The sequence below is a fragment of the Pavona decussata genome, unplaced genomic scaffold (genome assembly GCF_977016875.1).
Source record: "Pavona decussata unplaced genomic scaffold, jaPavDecu1.1 SCAFFOLD_367, whole genome shotgun sequence".
Classification (NCBI taxonomy): Eukaryota; Metazoa; Cnidaria; class Anthozoa; order Scleractinia; family Agariciidae; genus Pavona; species Pavona decussata.
In genome coordinates this window covers 181646-205518 of record NW_028145743.1, presented here as the reverse complement: position 1 = coordinate 205518, position 23873 = coordinate 181646, and the positions used below count along the sequence as shown (strand labels likewise).

The 23873-nt window shown below is 38.1% G+C and overlaps 2 protein-coding genes across 2 annotated transcripts in view; both read right to left on the bottom strand.

Annotated features, from left to right (window-relative positions):
• Positions 1 to 23873, bottom strand: part of LOC146452489 (uncharacterized) — a 44448-nt gene that overhangs the window by 2062 nt on the left and 18513 nt on the right. The window lies entirely within an intron of this gene.
• On the bottom strand, positions 42 to 17379 carry LOC146452491 (uncharacterized). The gene is made up of 4 exons (XM_085097806.1): positions 17291 to 17379; positions 13852 to 14552; positions 7665 to 9371; positions 42 to 3108 (listed from the first exon to the last, which is right to left on the bottom strand). Exons 2-3 carry the CDS (start codon positions 14541 to 14543, stop codon positions 8486 to 8488), a joined length of 1578 nt encoding a protein of 525 aa, XP_084953932.1. The 5' UTR covers positions 14544 to 14552; positions 17291 to 17379; the 3' UTR covers positions 42 to 3108; positions 7665 to 8485.

Genomic DNA, 23873 nt, shown 5'->3' with positions numbered 1-23873 from the left:
CCAAAACAAAAGGTTCACAAAAAAGTCCAGAAACATAGGCGTACAGTTAACATGTTTTTAATTGGTATTAACAGCACTAACAGAAATGGAAAATACATTATTTCTAAAATTGTCACTATCTTGCAGTTGTATTTTAATCGAACTGAGTAACATTGCTTATATTCCATGACTTAAGACATTTTTATGGGAAGTTCAACAGTTTGACTGAGAAATAAAATGATTTATCGCGTGCATGGTTCGAAAACTCCATTACATTTAGTTATGCGCGTTCCCGATTGCCCTGTTCCCCTCTCCCTCCCTTTATAGCGCACCACACGCAGGCTATTGTACTACATTTGTTATAAATAATATTAACATTAACTTTAAGACAACGAGTTATGATCGTATGTAACCTGTGGCCAGTTTCACCGAGAGACACGTTACTTTTCTCACTGTATTTCACCAGTTTATTGTACTAAATCCCCCAGTTTGACTGAGGGAAGCATATTACTTTAACTTTCCATTTCTACCATGTGATATCAATAATTCGTTCAGTTTGACTGAAGGCATAACATTTCAATTTTTGTATTATTTGATTTCGGACTTTATTTTAATTAAATTTCATTTAACTTTCTCAGTTTGACTGAGACAAACATCAATTTACCTCAGGTATAGTATTAGACATCAGTGTTTCTGGTAATGCACCCAGTTTGACTTGGGAGTAAATCACGATTTCCAAGTGTTAGATAAATTTCTTATCAAATTGCCCAAAATAAACACTTATGACTAGTGATTGTATTTAAAACACTAATTGTAGAACTGGAAAGCCAGTCACTCATCTTTTCCCAAAATGAATGTGAATGTCAACCCCGGATTTCCAAAAGTTTCCAAAGATATCATAACGTCCTCTGAAGACTCCCAAAGAAAGATCGGCTTTCAAAGATCAGTTAAAAAGTAAGTGATTTTAAACGTGAAGAAATATTTTGCAAGTATCGGGAAAATATTGGAGACTTCTGGAAGTACATTCTTTTTTCATCCAGTCGTATGATAAGCTGGATGTGCATAAATTACGCACATTATTAGTATTATACCAATCCTTTATATTTATAGCGCCATTTTTTATAAAAAGATAAAAAGATAAATGATCGATCACTCTTTATATATCTACCCCAATTTTTTAAAAGACGGCCGATGAAAATCTGAATCACGGATTTTATATGGCGCCGAGAAAGTTTAGAATGTTAATAAAAGAAAGAAGAAAGAAGAAAGAAGAAATCTCCAGGTAGATATATTATACAACATTCACCAAATAGAAGATGGGTTTTCTATGTTCCCTAAGAAAATGATGTACGTATGAGGTATAGAAAAGCAGCTGAATGTATGAGCCGCATTTGCTGCTTTTCTAGAATCCAAACTGCATCATTTTCTTAGAGAACATAGAAAACCACCTTATCTTCGGTTTAGAATATAGCAAGGGCATACACCAACTCGAAAACCAAATTCGTGCTTTCTTTCAAGACTTCTAGAAAGGTACTAAGAGTTTACTCAGTTGCCAATAACTCGCGATTTGTAGGTTTCTTAGATTTGTACAGATTATTCAGTGAGGTTCGACTGTGTGAAAACAAAACAATTCGCTGCTATTTTGCTTTTTGTTCTCAGTGTTCTGGCTACTTTGATTACTCCAAAAAAAAAATAATAATAATAATAATTATAATAATAATGATTATGATGATGATGATAAAATAAATAAAAATAAAAAATAAAAAATAATAATATAACCTCTCTCTCAGGTTAAATCGTGCCACTCTGCGAGAGTAAAGGCGCTGTTACACTACACAATTTTCCTTGCAACTTGTCTGCCAATTTCGTTGCGCCGTTGACACAAGTTGCACGACTCGTTGCTTAGTGTAGCATGCCCTGAATCGAACATGTCTCGCAACTTTTTTGTTGCAGTCACCGATGCGAGAAGTAGAACCGACTTCTACTTCTCGCAACGATTACGGCAACAAAAAAGTTGCGAGACATGTTCGATTCAGGGCATGCTACACTAAGCAACGAGTCGTGCAACTTGTGTCACAACAAAATTGCGAGACAAGTTGCAAGAAAAATTGCCTACTGTAACAGCGCCTTGACATTCAATTGATAGTTTTGCGATCGCAATCACGGGCATATATTGATTGGAAAGAGGGTCAATTCGTGTGTATGAGACTTCAGAGTTAGCCTGTGAATCTCAGTAGCCTTTAGTGTGAGAAGAGCGAGAATTTGTAAGCCTGAAGGAAATTAGCCAATATAAAGTTTTGACAGTGTTAGGCATCTTCGGAAACTGTCCAAATTTATAAGGCATTCTACTGAAATAGCCGGTTAGGGGAGACAATAGCTGCAGTTTTCTAAATTAAACTAAGTTAGTGCGACGAACATACCACTGTTCTCCAATTCTCTCTGTCCTTCTATGAAAAATGCACGCTCCTGCTCTAAAGGGAGTACATAGCATCTATATTCTAACCTAATAGAGAACCAATATAAAATCAAAAATCCTCTCCTGCCAAAAGTGGCATGCGATTTCCGTTGAGAGAACCATTTAAAAAATCACCATCGATGTAGATCCTTACTATGCTAGCCCACGCATTTGTGCGATTACAAAAAGCAATTTTCCATTTTTGTTAAAGCGGTTTTCAATTGAGTGTCATAAAACCAAAACCAAGGTTATTAGTCCGACCAATCACAACAGATGTAAACAGCGCAATGAACCAAAAATTTAAAGCAAATATGTGTAACCGGCGCTAAGCGCGGGAAAATGTGTGCGAGCAAGTCACCATAATTGGTTCTGGTTTTGTTTCTCATTGGTTAACAATTTGTTACGAGTTTAGTCAACCAATCACAGAGCGTAGTACTGAGCAAAACCAAAGCAAACGCGCAATTTACTTTCGACAGTCAACTAAAAGCAACTCTACTGGAGAACAAAATTGCGTGACTGACGACTATTTAACTTTTTTACTTACTGCTATAACAGGTTGTGACTACCGTTAGTTACATTTTGCTGTGCTAAAGAAGAATTGGTGCAGCCTTACACGAGGTAACACGGACAGGGCATCCACTCAGATGACACCATTTCATGGTTGTTTCTGTTTTCTGCAAGAATCAAAATAAACCATTTAGTTGAGAACTACTCATACAGAAGGGTTGAGGGCAAAAATGATATTAGCCTGCAGAACAGGTGTGATTTTTTGCATCTTTTAGTTGAGCAGAGGCAAGCGCGAGGCGAGCGTGGAGCGCAAGTCATGCACAACGGGAGGGGCGCCTCCCATCATGCGTGACTTGCACTCCACGCTCGCCTCGTGCTTGCCTCCGCTCGACTGAAAAACGCAAAAAATCACGCCTGTTTTGCATGCTAATATGATATTGAACAACGTGGACCTCTCGAAGTAAGGTAGGTTTGTCAACCTGGCAATAAACAATCCAAGAAGTTTCCGGTTCGAACGTAATGCATTCTGGGACAGAAAGTAAGCATCAACACCATATTGGATTTCTCTCAATTGCGTTCAATGTTCTTATACATGTAAATATCTGCTATCGAATGCAAACTTCGAGTACAGAATCTTAATTGGTATGATAACTTGTTGGTTTTAACAACACAGTAGAAAAATGAGTGCCCTTCGCATGATCCGGAGATTTGTGATTCAAGCGTGAATCGATTACGAATGCTCCACTTCATTCGCCAAATTCACACCTGTTACCACATTTTTTTTGTTGAATGAGATATGTGATGAAGGAGTTTGAAGGAACTTTTCCTGAAAGTGACAACCTTATCTATTTTGATTTGGGCTTATCCACGCGAAATGAGAACAGGTAATGGGAATTTTAAAAATGCCGCCATTTTGCGGAGTAAGATTCCTCACGCGTGATGGGCATGCGCACTCATTTTGCCGCTGTGTCGGTTTTAACAATATCCCATTTTAGTTTTGTGCTTTCTGACATGATCTTTGACTGGTTGAGCAGGCGTTTGTGGGGAGGAGGAAATATAAGTTAATACGAGTACCCTAAAGACGACTGCATGGGAGGCTAAGCAACAGTTGACTTTTCTTTGAAATCATTTTCGTTCTTATGCAAACTAGTTCGCATTTAAATTTTGTAAAGCACCCACGTTTGTATCCCGTCTCGCTTCATATTACGACCAGGGGCCCGTTTCTCGAAAGTCATGGTAACTTACTGGGCCGGATAAGTGATTTTGGTGATAAAAGTTTCTTTACAGAAGTCAATATTTCTTAGCTTTGAACACTAAATTTTAAAATCTTATAATTCTGTGAAAACATTGGCCAAGTACCATGTCTTTAATCACTGTGTAAACGGCGAAATAACATTTAAAAATATACTTATCGGGCCCGGTAAGTTACCGGGACTTTCGAGAAACGGGCCCCAGGTCAAAATGCACACAACTGTAAAATGGGAATAAAGGTGCAGAAATTGCGCAAACTTGTTTTCATTCCTGTTGTTTCATTTCATTCGACAATTTTCATTCTCGTGCTATCATAACCCTGGCCTGCATAGTAGGTGTAATCGGGGAAGGATGAGGGGAGCAGGAAAAAGTGAGAAAAGAAAGGAGAGACTCCCCAGTCTCCCCTTTCTTCCCTTACTTTTTATCGCTCCCTCTCCCCCTCCTCAATTACACCTGCTATGTAGGCCTCAATGGACAAAGAACAGTATGACTCAAGGGTCAAACTATTTACTTCAATGAGTAGAGATTTTAAATCAACGGTCAAATTTATTGCCTTAATGGATGATGAATACTGTGAATGATCTGCCTCAACGGGCGAAGAATAATTATTGTATGCATGTGTGAATCAACTGGAACTCTGTCAGGTATTGTCAGCTTCTTTCCACGTGCAATATAAAGCGACGTCATTACAGGTGTGGATATCCCAGATAATAAGTAAGTGTTAAACTTTGAATTTTTTCCACTAGTATTTTCTACACTGTATAAGTATTGTAAAGAATAGTGTGCTGGCTCGCCAACACTTGCAAGAAAATATTAAATAGGATGGATTACTTTAATTGCATGCAACTGACTGTTGCAAACCTTCCATAAAAGTTACATAATGATAAACTAGTTATGAACCAAGAATACTCCCACTCCCCCACAATCAACCAACCCACCCACCCCAACCTAGTCTGAAATGTCAGCCGTCTCCTCTCCCTAACCCACAGGGGGCGCGGGAGAGAGAGACGTCTGAATTCCAAGCGTTATAATGTCGTCCGTTGACGTCACACAGTAATTTATGCAAATTTGCATAAATAAAAACCTTTGAAACCAAATGGCGGCCACTAGTCATGGAAGCGCATGGAAGCATTGCAGCATGCATAATGTAGGAGGTTGTGTGCGTTTTGTAAGCCGTAAAAGTTGAAGACGAAGCATCAAGAATGTATGAACGGGATCGCACTTCATTTTCCACCGAAGATGAATTGAAAAATGTTCCGATAAATGTTATTAGTAAATAAAGTGTTGACAGGCTATGGCCAGACACGACTCCTATTAACGTGGTATGGTGGTATGAAATGTGATTTCTCGTTATGGTTTTGCTTTTTTGGACTGTTTTTTTTTTGTATGAAATAAGAGTAGGTCCTTCAGAATATTTCTCGAAGCAATGGTTGGTTTTGAATTAAAAGTCATTTGCTCCTCAAGATGTTTTTGATGTTAGGCAACGCCAGGTGGTAAGTTGTGACAAAAGAAAGAATTTTGTTTCGCACTTTATCGTTTTGTTGAAAACCCGACCTCCGTTCAGCGAAAATCAGAGCTTATTTTTTCAATGAGATTGTAAGGGTAGCCTCTAGCCCAAAAATGCGTTTTGAAGTGGATGATGTTGTAATAGAATGATTTTGCAGAGGAGGTGTTTCGAAGAAGTCTCAGGGCTTCATTTTTTATTAGTCCTTTTCTGACCCCGGTGGGAGGCAGGAAGAAAAATGTGTACTGGCAGGTCTCTGTAGGTTTTTAAAAAGTGCGTGGGAATGTCAAGGATTCCCGCATGATTGTAGAATCGCTGAGACTTCTGAGAACCAACTACTCAGTGAAATTTTATTTTGCAATACCACCAACTTCAAAACGCGCCTTCAGGCAAGAGGCTATCAACACAATAACCTCTGAGATTAATTCACTGAACGGAAGTCGGCTTTACAACAAAACGAAAAAGTGCGAAATAAAATTATTCCCATCTTCACAACTTACCACCCGGCTCGAGAAATATTGAAAGAGCCTCCCACTCATCTATTCCAAAAAGGAAAATCTTTAAGAGATATACTCGCGAGAGCAAAACCACATTAAAGACGTCGTTAAACGAGAAGTCACTTTTCACACCAGGAACTTACGAGTTGTGTCTGGCCTGTCAACACTTTATATTCGCCGCCGAAATGGAATATCTGTTTTCACTAATAATAATAATAATTTATTAAAATATTCCACACAAATTGCTATTTACAAGTTAAAAGTATATAAAAAAAGAGCTATTAAAAAACCTATTCACATTTCTTTTCGATTAAAAAAAAGATAATATTTTTAAGCAACAATGTTTTTGTAAAGAAAAAGAAAAAAAGAACAAATGTCATGAAGTTTTTAAAAAAAAATTAAATTCGGCATTTTAAAATCGGTCTACTTGATAAAAAGAAAAATAATAAATAAATAAACAAAATACGCATCTCTCAAATGGCCCCTTCTGCAGTTTCAATGTCAATGTCCGCGTTCTTGATGTCACGTTGCATTCTTCGTAGTGTCCTAGAGCCTCTAAGACAGACGAGTGCAGATCTTAACAGTGCAAATGATATTCGGCTCCTGATCCATGACATGGTTTTAGCATATTACTCCCCTTTCTTGATAGCAATCAGCTCCGCTAATCGACTATGGTATCTCAAGCATTCATTGCCCATTCCGCCGGTTGTAGTGAAGACCAAAGGTGTAAATGTTCCATGCTCAATGTCGAGAACTCTCCTTGAGTACAGGCGCTTTTTCTCATTCTCATGCATACGATAGATCTGTTGCGGCTCCAGGTCCTTATACGATTCAGCATTGGGGTGGCAAACCCTTACATCAAAGAATGCCGATCGTCGTTGCTCCCAGAACCCACGTGCATGGATATCCAATCTTGCATCTTGTATCTGTTTTCACTAGTTCGACCAATAAGAAATGGTTATCTATTTCAATTAGGGAAGAACCAATCAAAAACTACCTACCATATTCGCAAAAGTACGTGACGTCAACGGACGACATTATAACGCTCGGAATTCAGACGTCTCTCTCTCCCGCGCCCCCTGTGGGTTAGGGGGAGGAGACGGCTGACATTTCAGACTAACCCCAACCCTGCAAAAGAAAAAAAAAAGGAAAAACCTTGCCTTAAGACAAGCAGGAAAAATATCCACAGTGCAAGTAAAAATGGGAAAGTTTGGACAGTTCTCTTTGATATCTCAGCAAAACAAAATGACCAACCCCCGACTGATTTTTCAGGGTGAACAAAAAAATTAATGTTTAAATAACCTTTTGTTTTTAAATTAATTAGTGAAAGACAAAATGCTTTCTAAACCTTCCCCAGATATATGAAACACCAGAAATAACTATATCCTCACAAATATTTTGTTTCATTTAAATTTATCACTTCTCGTCACTATAATAAAAAAAATTAAATGAATAACTACTGTGTACTTACTGTGTACCTAGCACATATGGCATTACTGTTCTGTAAGGGCCCCTGCCAAGTGCTCATTTACCACTCCACTGTCTGAAGATGCATCAATTTCAAGCTTCATGTTTCCCACTTTGTTGCAATAAGATGTGCAGTCTCCAAATTTGCGTAGACGAAAGATATGGTATTCCAAGAGTGCTACAATCATATTGAGGGCTGACTGACCAACATCTTTGTACTCTGGACACAATTGCAGATTTTGCGACACTGATGGAAGGAGATGTGCATGTGCCCAGAAACGAACCGAATCCTCAATGTTATTATCTCCTGGCTCTAGAAGCCGGCCTCCAACATCAGCTCCCACCATCTCCTTTAGCTCATTGTAAACATCCTGATAAGTTGGTCTAGCTTCTGGAAGCTCTTGGGAAGTGACTTCTTCCCCTTCGCCATACTGCCCCGATGAAACAGGATGAGCAGAATATGAGACATTTAGCCCATCTCTGCAGCTTGTACTTGTGTCAATGAGACCTTCTGTCGACTGTAGAGCTTCACTACCCTCTTTTGTGGTTATTACAATGAGGTAGCAGTTACTGCGTGAAACTGTAGTGTACAAAAGCTCTCTTGTTTTGCTGTTGTCACTAGAATCATGGCAAAAAGGAGGATTGGGCAGAATCACAACTTTGGATTCTAGTCCTTTGAACCTTCTTATACTCTCAATAACCACTTTGTTATTGCCATGTTCTTTCCAAAGTTTCTCTGCATTCTGACTCACAACTCCAAGTTTTGCAAGATCCGACATGAGTTTGTCTCTCTCGCCTACATCCCTAACAAGTATGCAAATGTCATTATTTTGCACACCTTTTTTCTTTCAAGAAATTAAGGTGTTTGACTACACATGATAATTCCTCAGCTCCATCATCCCATTCAATCTTCAAGCCATCTCTCCTGTGGTAGACTCCTACAGGTCTGGCAGGATCGGAGGGTTCAACAATAGGTCTAAAATATTTGTTAAACTGCAGAAAAATGCGCTTTGTGTTCCTGAGCACTTGGTGCAGCCTTGCACTATTTCTGAGGCTTGCAGAATGTGGGGCAATCTGCTCTTTTGTTAGGTGTAGGTGCTGGTTTGAGTCATAAAAAACCCAAAAATACCTGGGTTCAAAGTCATCATCTTCAGCAGCAGTATTGTTGGGTGAGCTTTTGTGAAGCATTTTTAGAAGAATTTCCCATTGAGCACCATACAGATCTTGCCCTTCATCCACAAAAATATGCTCATAGGACGTTCTCTCAGAAGATGTGCACTGTTGAAGATTGTCTAATGCCTTGATGACACCTTTCTCACCATCATTTATGTTAAATGACCCATTAATGTCTGTAAGGAGTTTGTCAAATGTCTTGACATCAACAACTGAACTTAGTTCATTCTCTTTCAACAGGTCTCTGAGGATACTCTCAAAAAATGTAATGAACATCACAGACAAAGGCTTATTGTAACAAACAACAAGAATTTTCTCTTTCAGAGAGCTGATGAGAATCTTCTCAGCTAACAAGGTGACTTTTTCTAGTAGCAGAGAGGTTTTTCCGCTACCTGCTGGCCCAATGATCCACTTCTGTGACGAGGAATCTAGCAGTACGTTTAACTGCTCCCTGGTGTTGAACTTCAGAAAGTCGTATGTTTCATCGATGTTCACTTGGGAGGGAAGACAAGGACTAACCATGACTGAACCAACATATCTGCAGTTAGATTTGAAAGGCGATCTTCATTTATTTGGTTAGACATGTGCTGTATTTATTAAGAAGAATGGCAAAACAACTCAAAATGATGGTTATGTCGATACTTATAAAGAAGGCAATTAAAAAAAAATAAATCAAATGAATGTTAATCATAAATTATTCATGAAATTCCAGAACCTGACCTTTCAAAAACTATTTAACAGTTAAGCATAATCTCGGTTCTCAAAATCTATTTGTCTCCAAAAAGTGAGAAAATGTTCATGAATATAATTCTTGCAAAACCAACAAATAAAAAATGCATGGTGTGAAAATGAAGAGCAGCTCCTAGCAGCTGTTGCCCCACAGTGGTAGTCAAGAGACAGCTAACAGCCAGTGGATCATTAGACATCATACATTCTCCTTTTGGAATGCTTACTCGAAATGAGAGGAAGTGGGTTCTCTTGGGAAGGTTTTTACATTTCTCAAAATGGGTGGGACTGCATTCTTTTGCTGATAATAATTTACATTATTCTGCCAGGGTTCTTGTTACAGTACCTTGCAAATGTAAGTTGATAGTCTCAACTCGAAACTCGATCCACGATCCTCGAAGCTATTGAGGATCGAGTATCGAGGTTCGAGGCTCAAGTTTCGAGTATTGAGTTATATATAGACGCTCGAAGAAATTTTCGAGGATCTCGATGGCAGATTTCGAGGAAACGATTAATTTTTCGAACCTCAAACAATATAAAGAGAGAACAAAAGCGCTTTTCGTATGGCTCTGCATGTAGTCTTTTCTTAGTTAGGTCGAAAGTTGAAGTAAATCAAATCAACGGCAGTGAGTGTTTGATAAATCTGTTTCGGCGCGTTTCTTCCTAGTATTTTTAAAACACATCTGTTCGTGTTGTTGTGATTCAATTAAAACATGCTTAAATTTTTCATATGCTACACCAATTCTTTTTAATCAAACTTCAAACTCAATGAAGCGAGCTAAACTACAAGATTGCGGTTTTTTCGCGGAATGTAACAATCACTTCTAAAACATGTTTGCTGTGCAGAGTTTGCTTGTTGCACGAGTCAAGTACGAGACAGGTACCGTGTCTTCCATTTTCTTTTTCCTTTTGCTTTGTTTTTGTCTTGATCAAAGGCTGTGATTGTGATTCTTCCTTTCATAATGATGTTCCAACTGCATGTTCGAAGCATTTATAAAAAGCGAACGAGATATTAGCGGTCAACGCAATCGCGCGAGACTTTGTCGGTAGCAAATTAACAGCAGTCCTCATTCGAGGATACCTATCTTTCGAGTTAGGAACCGAGTTGGGAACCGAGTTAGGAACCGAGTTAGGAACCGAGTTAGGAACCGAGTAAGGAACCGAGTTGGGAGCCGAGTTAGGAACCCATATATCGATTAGATATATATGTGCCGATTGGCTTTTTCTTTCATCTGGGGAGAGAAAAACTTCTTGCGTACCTGTAACAGTTGCCAGGTCGGAATCCATCAGTAGAAAGTGTCCATAATCCCACTGTATGAATATTATATCTACGCCAGAGCGAAACAACGTACATTTTTAGACTGTGATTTTAGCTCTCCTGTAGCTCACTAAACCTGCTAGTTATGTGGTAAATACCTTAAGTCGCCGTCTTTCACCTCAGCTGGCCACACTTCCATGCAATTGTTTGATTTTACCAGGTTCATTCCTGAAAGTCATCAATGTGGTTCAAAAACACAGCAATTTTCAGGTAGATCGAAACCGATTTTAAAACAGCGTACGTTTTGGAGATAAAAACGGATTAGAGTAATTTATCGCCGACAGGACAGTATGGCCGAAGGCTGAAAACAGCATAACCAACTTTCCAGGAACGCTCGTATCTCGCCTTCATATTTGTTCACTGCGATTTTCAATCTATCGAAGTCAAGCTTTTAAAGGCACACCACAGGATCTCTCTCAAGAGTTCGTAGCTGTTGTGTTTTCTTGGGGTCCAAAACACGATAAAATACAATAAATTATTTGCAGCTAAAATCAAAGACCTTCGCTCTACAATATCTCGGCCAAAAATCATCCAAATCGCGTTCGAATTGCTCGTTTTGGCAATACTTTTTTGATCGGCTCTTTTAAAAGTGGCGATAAACAACTATGTATTTGACCACTCGATCTTTCCCGACATCATGAGCCTGTGAAAACCTGCGGTTGAGACCATTGCATGACTTAAAATTAATTTCGATGTCCGAGATTTGCCACGAAATAGATTTCAAGTACATAATAGCGTTAAATCGCTTAATGACTTGCTTGTTTCCTTTGAATTCAGCAAACCGTTCTTTCTGCGACAGCGTGGGGCGCGCGAAACCTAATGGTGTGCGAAAAGGAGCAAATGAGAGGAGAGAGGAGCGGGAGTTGATGAAAACGCCAACAAAGGCTACACATAGCCTGCGTAGCGGTCCTTTTCTTTTCGGGACTCGCAATATCTTTTCCACTCTTTCTCGTGCCCCTCTCGTTCACATTTGAACTTTAGTCTTAGAAAAACATGGTTTAAGTTTCTTTGTAAACTGCTTCATTGATTCATTGTTAGATCGATTAAAACAAAGTTATTACAAAAAAGTTGTTGAGCAATGAGTGGTCATCCCGACTATAACCTGACTGACATCAAAATTCTTGGTTCAACTTCAAATAAGGCATAATGATTCTATTTCTAACCAGGCGAAACCCCTAGTTTAGAGGTAAAGTGCTGATCGGAACTGATGCTAGGCTAATACAAAGACGATTTACTTTGAAAATCAACAACAACAACAACAACAACAAAGCCAAAAACTTGTCTCAAATCAATAACCAAATCGCCCAAAGTTTGTTTAACTCGCTTGCTAACTACTTACTCGGTTCCCAACTCGGTTCCTAACTCGGTTCCCAACTCGGTTCCTAACTCGGTTCCTAACTCGGTTCCTAACTCGGTTCCCAACTCGGTTCCTAACTCGGTTGTTAGTTTATCTCTCCTCATTCATCCTCCCCGTCTATAATTTTCCTGAAAGTGTTTGTCCGGTGCCTTTGGTGACTAAAGCTTCAGTCATTATGCCTTGTGAAACTCACGTATTATAAAAATAAATAAAAAATTTCCATGGCCATCTACATTTTGCCCGCGAAGAGTATGGATTCTATTTAACAATTATTCCATGAGACCGCGTTGGATATGAAGTGATAAATAACCAACGAGCGCGTAGCGCGAGTTGGTTATGATCACTTCATATCCAACAAGGTCGAATGGAATAATTGTTAATTAGTATATTCTCAGCTCCGACTATTGCATTTCTAGCTCTCTAATCGGCAGTATCGGTCATTATGGAGAGCTGAAGTTAAAAACTTCGTGCGGAAAATTTTTAGACTTGGCGCACTATTTTCCATATTAGGTAAAACTCTGACTAATGGCTCATAGTCGGAGTTTTTGAGCCAATTAGAGAGCTAGAAATGCAATAGTCGGAGCTGAGAATATACTAATCTATGTTATCCTGGGTGTCCTGTTGACGCAAGAAGATGGCACTTGAGTCATCGTGGATCTTTGCTTCAAGTGTATGCAGCTACAGGTCTTAATCTAATGGGTGTCATATATCTTTCCACAGTAGCAGCGAATCACAGTGGTAATGGCTCTAGCGATCAAAAACGGAAAATGTTGCAAACCTGGAAGTTGTTTTTGTTTTTTTTTTCGGTTATTACTGGCACATCATTATATAAAGGAGAATAACAACCAGAAGACATAAGAAGAAAAAAAAAAAGAGAGAGCCTGACTCGAACTTAACTTGGCTCGTGACTCCAACTTGACTCGGGCTCGAGCTTTACTCGTGCTACGAGTAAACTCCGTCCAGCCTAGCGCATTGCCGAACATGCTGAAATTTAAGACTTCTGAGTGCATTCATTGTTAAAATAAACTAATCAAATAGTGCCGGCAAGATACAGCATTAAGGAGAATTTGTTCTTTGACATTAGGGGTAAAAGGGTTACCTTAAAGGCTATTTCTGACGTCATAGCTGCTACCATGGCAACAGGTCAGCTCCACAAGAAAGGCCTTATTTCAGTCTTTGCATTTTATCTCAAATACTAAGACAGTAACCTACCATTTTTATTGCTCTTACAAATTCAATATTAACAGTCTCGAAATTCTGAGAGAAGCTTTTTCGAAATCAAAGCCTACTAAAATTATCCAGCAGTTTTTTGTCAAGCGTCAAGCACCTTCCACATGAAGTTCAAGGTACTATAATGCAATATTTTTGCATCAATAATTCTAAATAATTGCTGATTTGTTTGGATATGAATTGGTCTGAAATAGTTCTTAATTGGGATAATCAGCTACTCTGGATCTGAGCTTAATGAAATTTTACAAGCAGTTTTGTTTATAAATCAGTATGAAAGAAGCACAATCATGTGACTGTTATTCTTACTAAGAATTTAAACCTGCAATGCAAAGAATATACACGTAAATGACCCTGTAGAACAACATGTGCAAAAAATTAAGAACTCACCTCATAACAAGCAACTCAAAGATTTCGTCAGAAAAAGCTGGGTGTTCTGCACCACTAATTTTGTCAGTCCACCATTCTGTAAATGCTTCAAGACTTGAACAGTCCTCCTGGTAAAGGACATTTTCTCGTGCCGAAACTGACTGGCCTCGTCGACAATTGGGCATTGCTACAAAACCGGGAAAGTTTTTAAACATCTCTGACGCCTTTCTTTTCGAAACATTTCCATCTGCTGGTAGTTTTTTTATAAAAATTTCCAGTGCAAGTTTGTCCTTGCGAAGCTGCTCTTCTGCTTCTTTGTATTTGTTGCCACTATCTGTTCCTTTTACTTGTATAAATATTGGGCCATGAGTTTTATGAACAATAATGAAGTCAGATTCCCCCATAACCCATGATCGTTTTCTTCCATAGCCAGGAATGTGCTGACTGAAATCAAATGAGTGGACAACAAACATTGTCTCAGTATTTTTATTTCCTAGCTGTTGAAGAAGATTGTACACCTTTTCCTCTGCATGTAGGCCTTTCTGATTGTTTGCCCTGTGTGGGAAAGACTCTGGAATCATGTAAGTTTTACTAGGGTCCTTCCAATCAGGGTACTCCCTATCAAGACCACTGCGGATGCCATCATCCCACTCACACTTGCCTTTGTCTGCCAAGTCTTTCTTTCCACAACTTTTCAAAGAATAGCGAACCATGTCATCAGCCTGTGGGTTAATTATAAATTCAGAATAATATTATAAATCACTGTAATAAATCATTATTAATATAGTACATGTACACTGTACTTATTGCTACTAAATGATCTGCACAATTCTGCACCATAGTTAGTAGCTATTGACATGTAATGAATACTACACTAATCCATGTACCTCATGAATACCCAGGCGCTGAGGCAGACAGTATAATATAGGCTAAGTACATGGACCAAAATTGCAGAAATGATGTTAGTTGGAGTATTGAAAGTAACAAATTTTCTTTTTCATTTCTTTGATCAAATGCTGTTCTCCTAGGAAATAAAAAAAAATCGTTATCAATTGTTCTTTCACATGTTTGAGTAGTTATAGGCTGGGAAAGATCCGGAACAAGTAAAAGACTCGGGTAGTGACTGGAAGTGGCGCGAAAATCGAGGAAGGAGGAAGTATTTAAGGTAATACCCAGAGTTCTTAGCGATGCCTGTGAAACCCAGTTTTTTTCGGAGAGAAAAACTGCTGCCAACCTAGGTATTAGAGTTAAATTGGGAGGCGAAAGGTGGGGGAAGGTATATAAAGATAGGAAATGGATGCTGAAAAGTTGGATATAAGCATCATTCAGCACTTTGCATCTGGTGTTTGATGAGATAAGAAAAAGAAAAAGAAGCTACTTGCCCTTTTTGAGTATTTTGCGGGCGGAGAGAGCCCGATAGAAGCGGTAGAACTAACTGTTCGCCGAGATCACAACCTTTCGAGAAGCACAGCCGAAAATGGTTTGACGAGATAATAAAGATCGTCGAACATCCGCCAACCTTTGTAAGTAACAACAGTGTGACGAATATTTACTTATTTTAGGCCTAGCGTGTCACTTGTTTTAGTTATTTCATGTCGGTAATACGTTCCAGTAAAGAAGATCGTGCACTCGATAGATTGAAAAAGGTGCAAAAATATTTGTGAGATGCAAGTCATTTGTACCACGCGGATGATTACGATTCGTAATAGCTAACGTTATATTTGAAATAGAGCAGTTGAATGTTGTTGGAATGCACTTTCGTATACTTTCAGTTTTCGATTTTGATGTTTTGAAAATACAGTACATGTTGATCGTGGTGAATTAAAATAGGTGTGAGAATTTGAATTTGGATGACATGATAACTAATGTGTGAAGTTTCCCTTGAATGCCGCTTATTGATTTTCTTTAACATTTAAAACCTTTTTTTCTTTTTCATTTTGTGAGTTCTCAACTAAAAGAGTTTACCAGGGTGAAAACTGGTGTCGAACTTTGACACTGAAATAACGGTACCAGGATGCACACAAGTTTGAATATACATGTAATTCTTCTTTGATGATAAAAAATGAAAGGATATTTAAAGAATTGACTTTCAGGCTTGCAATGGTATTTACAATGAATGCATGGAAAAGCTAATGACAGGGTTGAAGCGAGTAACGATTGGTGAGGTTTTGATTCCAGTGGAAGTAATGCGTTGGAGAATTTCTATGTCAAAGTGTTTTTGTGCTGACGTTTGGCTGTGATAATTCCAGCTATAGAATGAAGAGCGAAATCTCATGGGATTGATACGGTAGACCTTTTCATATTGCAGTTTCTGATGTACATGTAATGAAACACAGCTAAAATTACATTTAAATTCTGGCATTTTGGACATAGTGTAGACTGCTGTGACTTATTCCAAATCTGGCAGATTTTGATGGCAAATACTGTATATGTCTTCCACAAGATATTTGTTCTAAGAATTATTCTTTTCTTTAAAATCTGGATAACAGACTGAAGTTGTACAGTGTGTCTAATAATGACCTTAGCAAACTTTTAAACCTTCAAATGAGCCCTTCTACATCTAATAGGGATTTGCAAATTGTCATAGAACATACGAGTAACATGACACTTTTTGAATGTTGCAATGTCTATATTGGTCTATTTTTTTATCAGATGAATGATGCAACTGAGACACAGTACATGTACACTGTACATACATTAAAATTAAAAGTCTTTCAGTTTTGTTGCGAGCCATAAGTTTCAAAGGTGGTCAAAGTCCCACACACTTTACAGTTATACTCATCAACAAGAGATAGATGAGCATGGGGGAGGTGCATGCATGACTGTGAGGTTGGTGGAGCCAAGAACTGCAATCAAGTGCAGCGGGTAACCACGCGTACTCCTGTGAGGCTTTGTGTGAAGAACACTCAATACAAAGTTGAACAACATTGTAACATTTTTCTTAATAATTATCACACATCAAATAAAAAATGTCTGACCTCTCTCCCTCCCTCCCCTTTTCATAAAACAAATATATTTAGTGACACCCTGGTTTGTGAAAGTTTGGCTTTCATAAGTGACATTTCACCTGTTACTAGCCACTGCACTGGTCAAGTGAGCTAAAATGTTAGCTCCGTGTGTGCTATTTAGAATAGATTGCAAGCAGTCCCTTACTGGTCTGTCGAGAGGGTGCGCTCAAAGCGCAGCGAGTCTGGAGCGAGGAGAAATAAACGAGAAGACCAAGCCCCCCTCCCTTCCCCCCCCCCCCCCCCCCCGCTCGTTTGCTCCAGTTTTTTCGCGCTCGGCTATTTCGCGCGACCTCTCGACTATCCAGAAAGGGACTCTTGCAGTCTATATTTAGAACACAATGACGCAGTTGCAGGTTCCATTGTGGCCAAATCTGACTGAAGACAAATACGTGTACATAATCTAGTTTAGCATATAAATCTTAGGAAAAACTTCCAGAGTAGTGCTCACTCACCTATTTTTTCCCGGGATCTGAAGCCTTGCTTTGGCGATGAAAATGCGACTGGTAAATAAAAAATTCAGGTGTTTCGTGGCTAGTTTTCTTATTTTAAGCACCTGGAATAGAAATGTAGGGGAAAAAGAGTCAAGGGCCGCGTTGGATGATAAATTTGAATATTCATCTGAATGGAAACTATTTTGTTGATAACAGGTGGCGTGCATGGCTATTGTTTTACTGTGCGACATTAAATTTCCGCGTCATTCGCGTCATTGTATCATCCGCTTTCGGCAAAGCATTGGCCAACATTTGAGGTTATTAAATATTAGGTTAAATATAGCTATCATTGAGAATGGTGTAGAAGCATTACATGTGATAAGATTTATAATTAAAGTTATAAAAACCGAATAACCCGTTAAAAAACTGGAGCGATTTGCAAGTTTCCCAACAATACATTTTGGAGTCTTTGCTTGCACCCAGCTATTAAACAGATATGATTGACGACAATCATCTTTCATGCACAAAAAAACGTCTTTAATTTCGTAACATTAAACAGACTTTTAGTGAATAAGCTATAAATGTCCCATAATTAACTTATGGTTACAACTGTTCAATATTTTAACATATTTCTAAGCAATTTGTACTGATGAAAAATAAAAGTTAAGCGTTGCCTAATAATTCGTTGCTATCGATGAAACTCAGAAAGCTGCACTTTACTGGATCGAAATATTCGCAACTCACATTTAACGCCATATTAACTATGCACAGTTTCGATAAACTCGTACGTCTGGAATTTAAGAAATAAATCTGTATTCTTCTTTTTTTCATAATTAAAAACTTTAAGCAAGATTAATTATACTTTTTTTTTACTGCTCTCCATAAAGCGATATACATTCAAGGACTTCTATCGGTACCGTACAGTTTCGTCACTCAGACGATTCCGATCAGTAATTGATTTACGAAGATTTCATTTTTAAAAGCACGCACGTTACGATTGACTTTAGTTAAGTTGCTGAGCAACATTCCGTTTACTATCCGATTCACTGATCTATCAGAGAATAACATTGTAAGTTATTATCAGTGATGATCAGTTTGGAAGAGGTTTGCACCGGGCATATGCCTTGGCGTAAGATGATATTTGTTGGAGCATGAAACAAAAGTTAACTTGCAGTAATTGATAGAAATCTACGTTGTGCTAGTTAAAATAAGTATGAATAAGCTCTACATTGTTCATTATAAAATTCGCCTTGTCCAACGTATAGGTCTAGGAGACGTTTTAAGAACTTTCATTGAGTTTCGTTATTGAGATCGGCTTTGGAAACAAGTGTGGTATGAAAAAACTGTTGACATTTGGACAGCTAACACAGCTAAGAAAAGAAAGAAAATGCTAAATCATGAAGTTTGAATAAAGTCAATACGAGATGCAGAAAGGGATTTTAAGCCCTGTTTCGGCGGAGGAGAACTTTGTTTCAGTCTAACCGTAATTCCGGTTTCTCAGCCATAAAACAGACTAAGTAGGGCAAATATTGGAATTGTGTCAGCTACGGCAAAGCTCTCCAGACGCCTGTAAAAGCGACTGAAGCTCTATTTAGGGAAGCTGATGCTTTAATTATATATTGTTGCACTAGTAATCACTAAGCTCTTCATGGTCCGTTAATATTTAAGACACATACCTGTATTATCACACAGACGTATAGTAGAAGAAACGTCGATTCTGCATATTCAGGTTACAGGCGAGGAAATCTAACAGGAGTAAAAGAGAAACTCGATAAGAGCTGATTTTAATAAGGTGTGGCATAGCAACTCTATGTTTTGATTACGTTTTGGGTGTCTAGCATTTCTACCATTTTAACTGGTGGAAGATCAATGTGTTCCTGCTCAGGTCGTCAACACTGGATGATTCATTGGGAAAATGGGAAGTTTTTTCAAACTACAGCTCAAGAGCACTTGTTAGATTCAGCCTTTTAAATAAACAACTCATTAACAACGTCTTTCATGCACGAAGGAAGATGTTTGATTTATAAACGGGGGGTCATGACGCCAAACAAGCTAATAATCCGCACAAACAACTTCCGCTCATGTATCTCACCAGTTTATAATATTATTATCATCCATAATTGCAACTTTTGATGAAAAAAAGTTAGCTACCGATAGTTCGTTGAACTTTGTAAACAAATGAACTAAACTTTGATAAACTATACCAAACACTGAGTGTTTTGCCGGTTACTGAAATATTCACAAATTATATCCACAACACACAAGCCACACTTAATAAACAAGCAGAGCGAGAAGCGCTTTTCATGATAATAATTGATAATAGCACTGAATTTTTTTTAATGAATAATAAGACTAATAACTAAAGTATCAAGAGCATTATACGGAATACACTAAAAATTAAAAGAAATTTGAAAGAAAGATATCTTTTTTTTTTAGTAGATAAAATGAAAGTCATTTCAACTATGCAAAAGTCTTAAACGTTTAAAACTGTTCCATGAATCTCCTGAACGAATGAAAATTAGACAATGAATCAGTCCACAGTCGTTGAACAGCTGTTTGAAATGCTCGCTCCCCTAAACTCTTGTATTAGTTGATGATACAACGACAAAATTCTGCAAGGCTGATCTCAAGGAACGTTCAGGTTTATAACTACATAAAGCTCCTTTATATTTTTTTTTCTTGTTCTGCATTTCGGCGTACATTTTTTTTTACTTTTCCTTCATGATATGAAATAGCACTGTCGTGCCGCAACCAACATTTAGTTCACGGGTTAAGAACAAATGTTCATTTAGTTCCTGCTTAAGACATGTTGCATAATTACTTATACTGTACATATTAGTTCGAAATGAAAGAAAAAATAAAGGAAGCATCTTTATTCCAACCTTAACTGTCGGTGATGCGTAGTATTTTTCTCACTGTACTTTTCATAATTTGACGAATTTCTCGATATCGTCAGCAGTAAACTAAAGGATTTAACGACGAATTGAGAAGAACGAAAAAAAATGTCACGTAACTCCCCGACCAAAAAGAAATTTGAGTGTTGTCTGTTGTTAACAATATTGTAGAGCAAAAATTCGGAAGATAACATGCGACAAAAATTACGTAGAAATACACAGTATTAAAAGCGGACTTTTTCTCACGGAATAGTTCCATTGCTTGCGCATTTTGCTGCTGAAGTTGACTGTGGATTTGATTCTGATGATGTCTTACAACTCTGTCAATGCGAATGTACGCTACTGTTGTTAAGAGAATTCCAACAAATTGAACGATCACACCTACCATGGCATTGTGCATATTAAGCGAAACAAACAATGAAGCAGTGACAGCACTTGCGATCCATATTGATACCAAGGCTATTATGACGCGCTTTGAAGTGACAAGTTCCTGGTCTCGTAGGTGAAGAGTAATAGCGAGGAGTCTATCGACGGCAATGGCGGTCACATTCAAAAATGATGCGCAGGCGAGAAGAAACAAAGAGAACCCCAAAACAGATAAAATTGTTGGACATCGCAAGTCAAAATCACGGCCTCCATTGGCTGCCATCCTTAGCACCACTGCGAGCATTAACTGAGCGAACAATCCCACGGCAAGATCAGAGAAAGCAAGACTGAGGAAGAACTTCTTTATATTAGCGGGAATCGATTAGGCTTTCAACAGGGCGCGAATAACAAGAATATTTCCAAACGTTGCCACAGGAGAAAAAACAAAGTTTAACACACACAACGAGGACACAGCAGTCCCATGAAACTGCACTAGTTGTCCAAGTTCATTTAAATGGTAACTGCAGAACCCTTCGGCCATGGTGAGCTTAATGATTCAGATCCAGCGATATGTTTCTCAATACCTCTGGTGCCCCTATTTGTTTGTAGTGCTAATGACAGTCATAACCGACACCTGCAAGCTAAGTGCATGAAATAAGGAATTATAAAACAACTGCATACTACGTTTTGTATAATATGACCTTAAATAACTGCGCTTCATTGGTCTATTAAACACGTCCTTTGATATCTTTATGCAAATTTGGTAAATTTTCCAACGGAGTGAAGATTTGTCTACGGTTCGTGTTTCGACAACAGCTTCTACTTCCTCCAAATACACGCCGTCTCTTCGTAACTCTCTTTAAATGTACACACTGATACTATGAGCGCGGAATATTAATAGATAAACAGACGATGTGTTCCATCGAAACTTGTCTTGTATAAGATCTAAAAACTGTCGACGTCGTTTTTTAAAATAGAGAGTATTATTTGTTTCGCGATCGATGAAAGTAAAGGTACGATTGTGTATGGTTAAAATGTTAATTCCTTTTTTTTTTTGGCTTTTTTTTTAATGCCTCTTTCATAATTGACTCCTGTATCAGGTCTTTATACCGCTCGCGTCAGTGAATGCGTCAGTTCGGTTACATCAGAGACTCTGTTTATCGTCATGGGGCTTCTAAAAAGTGGAATCACTCACGTTCGGCTTGTGAGACCATACAGTAGAAGTTTTTCTAGACCGCAGGCGTGTACCTGGAACTTGGAATTCATCTTTTGTTCGGTAAATAAAGAGCAAGTCTACCTTATTTCAAGATGGGAGGAGCTTAAAAACTGAAAATCAATGAAAGGCTACGTGAAGAATCAATAATAATGTTGTTTTCAATAGGCCCTTTTTACTCAGTCATGTATACAAGTAAGCATCCTTCGAAGAGAAATCCTTAATTTAGTGGCATCAGAACAGATACGGTTCTTAACTTTAAAAAATATTCTGAAGCTATTAGTCCACATATGCAAATTAGGCGGCATATGTTCTGCGTATGTGTGGCACGGACACAGATATTATGTAAGAAAGGCAGTGTTATTTTCATAACAGTTCAATGGCGGCTACCTGAATTGTAATGCATTGAGGGGTGTCCAGGAAAAGTCGGTAAACAGACAAGGAGTCTTTGTACGAGATTCTGTGAATTTATTGGGGAAAACAGTCTAAAACTATGGAATTTTCTTGGTGGAAAGCCCGTTACAGTCTGAGTACGAGTTACTCAAGTGCTAAAAGTGGATGAGAGTTTTCTTGTAGTGCTTTGGATTAGCACAGGGCACGCATCCAAACTGTGTGGACCCTTTCTAGTTTCCAACCAACGCTACGTTTGTTGAGATCACGAATTCCTCTTGCAGTGAAGATAAAATAAAATAAAATAAAATAAATAAATAAAATAAATTAAGTAAATAAGGAATATTCCAAAGGTTCGCGGGCTAGTCTTTTGAAAAAAAAAAAGGAGGGGCAAATTAAATTTTATTTATTAATTTAATTTCTCAGTTTGGCGTTTTATGTCTCGCCCTCGGCTACCAAAGGAAACACTTTTAAAAGTAATACCAATTTCAAATTTTATAATTTATGGGCTTTACAGTGATACATAGTTTTCTATTGTTTACAAAAAAACAGCGCGAATACATATCTTTTTTCTGAAGAACACCTACAAAGGTTTGGAATCATAACCTCCCTCCTGTATTCAATAATTGAATAGTAAGCAAGCCATGATCATTGAATCCTTGTTGTTGGGGTATTGTCACCATAATTTCTGTATTTTGGGCAAAACCGTTCCAACACTTGATAAACTACCCTTTTCCTAGCACGAATCTGCTTTGGCTTAATGAGCACCGGGACGAAATATTAAGGAATAACTTTCAGGAAGAACAAACTATAATTTCTCACTTTTGGGTCCCTTCTTGAAAGGAGGAACTCGAAAAATTGATTAATTTTTTCAGGTTCAATCCATTTCCATCCTAGCCATCTTCAACCACAGATAATTAATAATAATAACAGATGAACTGTTGATTCGAATATACATGTAAGCTTCCCTCGAAAAGAAATACTCAAATGGTCGCAGCATTCAGAGTTGACAATGACGGTTATGTCTACAAAAATTTCTGAATTTACAGAAATTTGTCTTCGCTGTTTTAAAACAAAATATTCTCAACTCCCTTATAACTAATTTTAAGGTGCTCTTTCCAATAATGACAATTGTTTTAAATTATTTGGCCTATGTTATATAAAAACCTGCAACAACAACTTAAGGTTGTGACAGTGATTTTTGATCGAAGGATGATCTAAAACATTTTGTGACATGTCTTACTAAAACTTCATAATATACCGATATTTCAGTTTAAACAATATTTCTTGTCAGGATCTCATTACAAGTGAAGCAATTCCCACAAACTACTTCTTTCAATTCGGCATTTATCAATAATAGGATATTATGAGAGCAACTTTCTGTGAGAGTTTTAGGAGTGGAATTTTTTTCATAATTAACTTACAATTGCGATTGAATGAATGTTCGTGCTGTCAGAATAGCTGAGTACACATTCGCAAGAACGCATGCTAAAAATAATCTTATTTACAGCAAGCGGCGTCGCTAGGCGTTTTATTTATTTATTTATTTTTGGTAGAGGGGGAGGGGGGGGGGGGGGGGGGGCGAGAGTGCCAGAATCTCGGTTAATCCTAGCCGCCATGTTGAATTTGCAAAATCTGATACCCACACCCTAAGTCGCACTTTCTATTCACCCTAATTTTCATCCGCTTTTAAAATCCAAGATGGCGGCTTTACGTTCAAGGCGCTGCAAATACTAAGAAC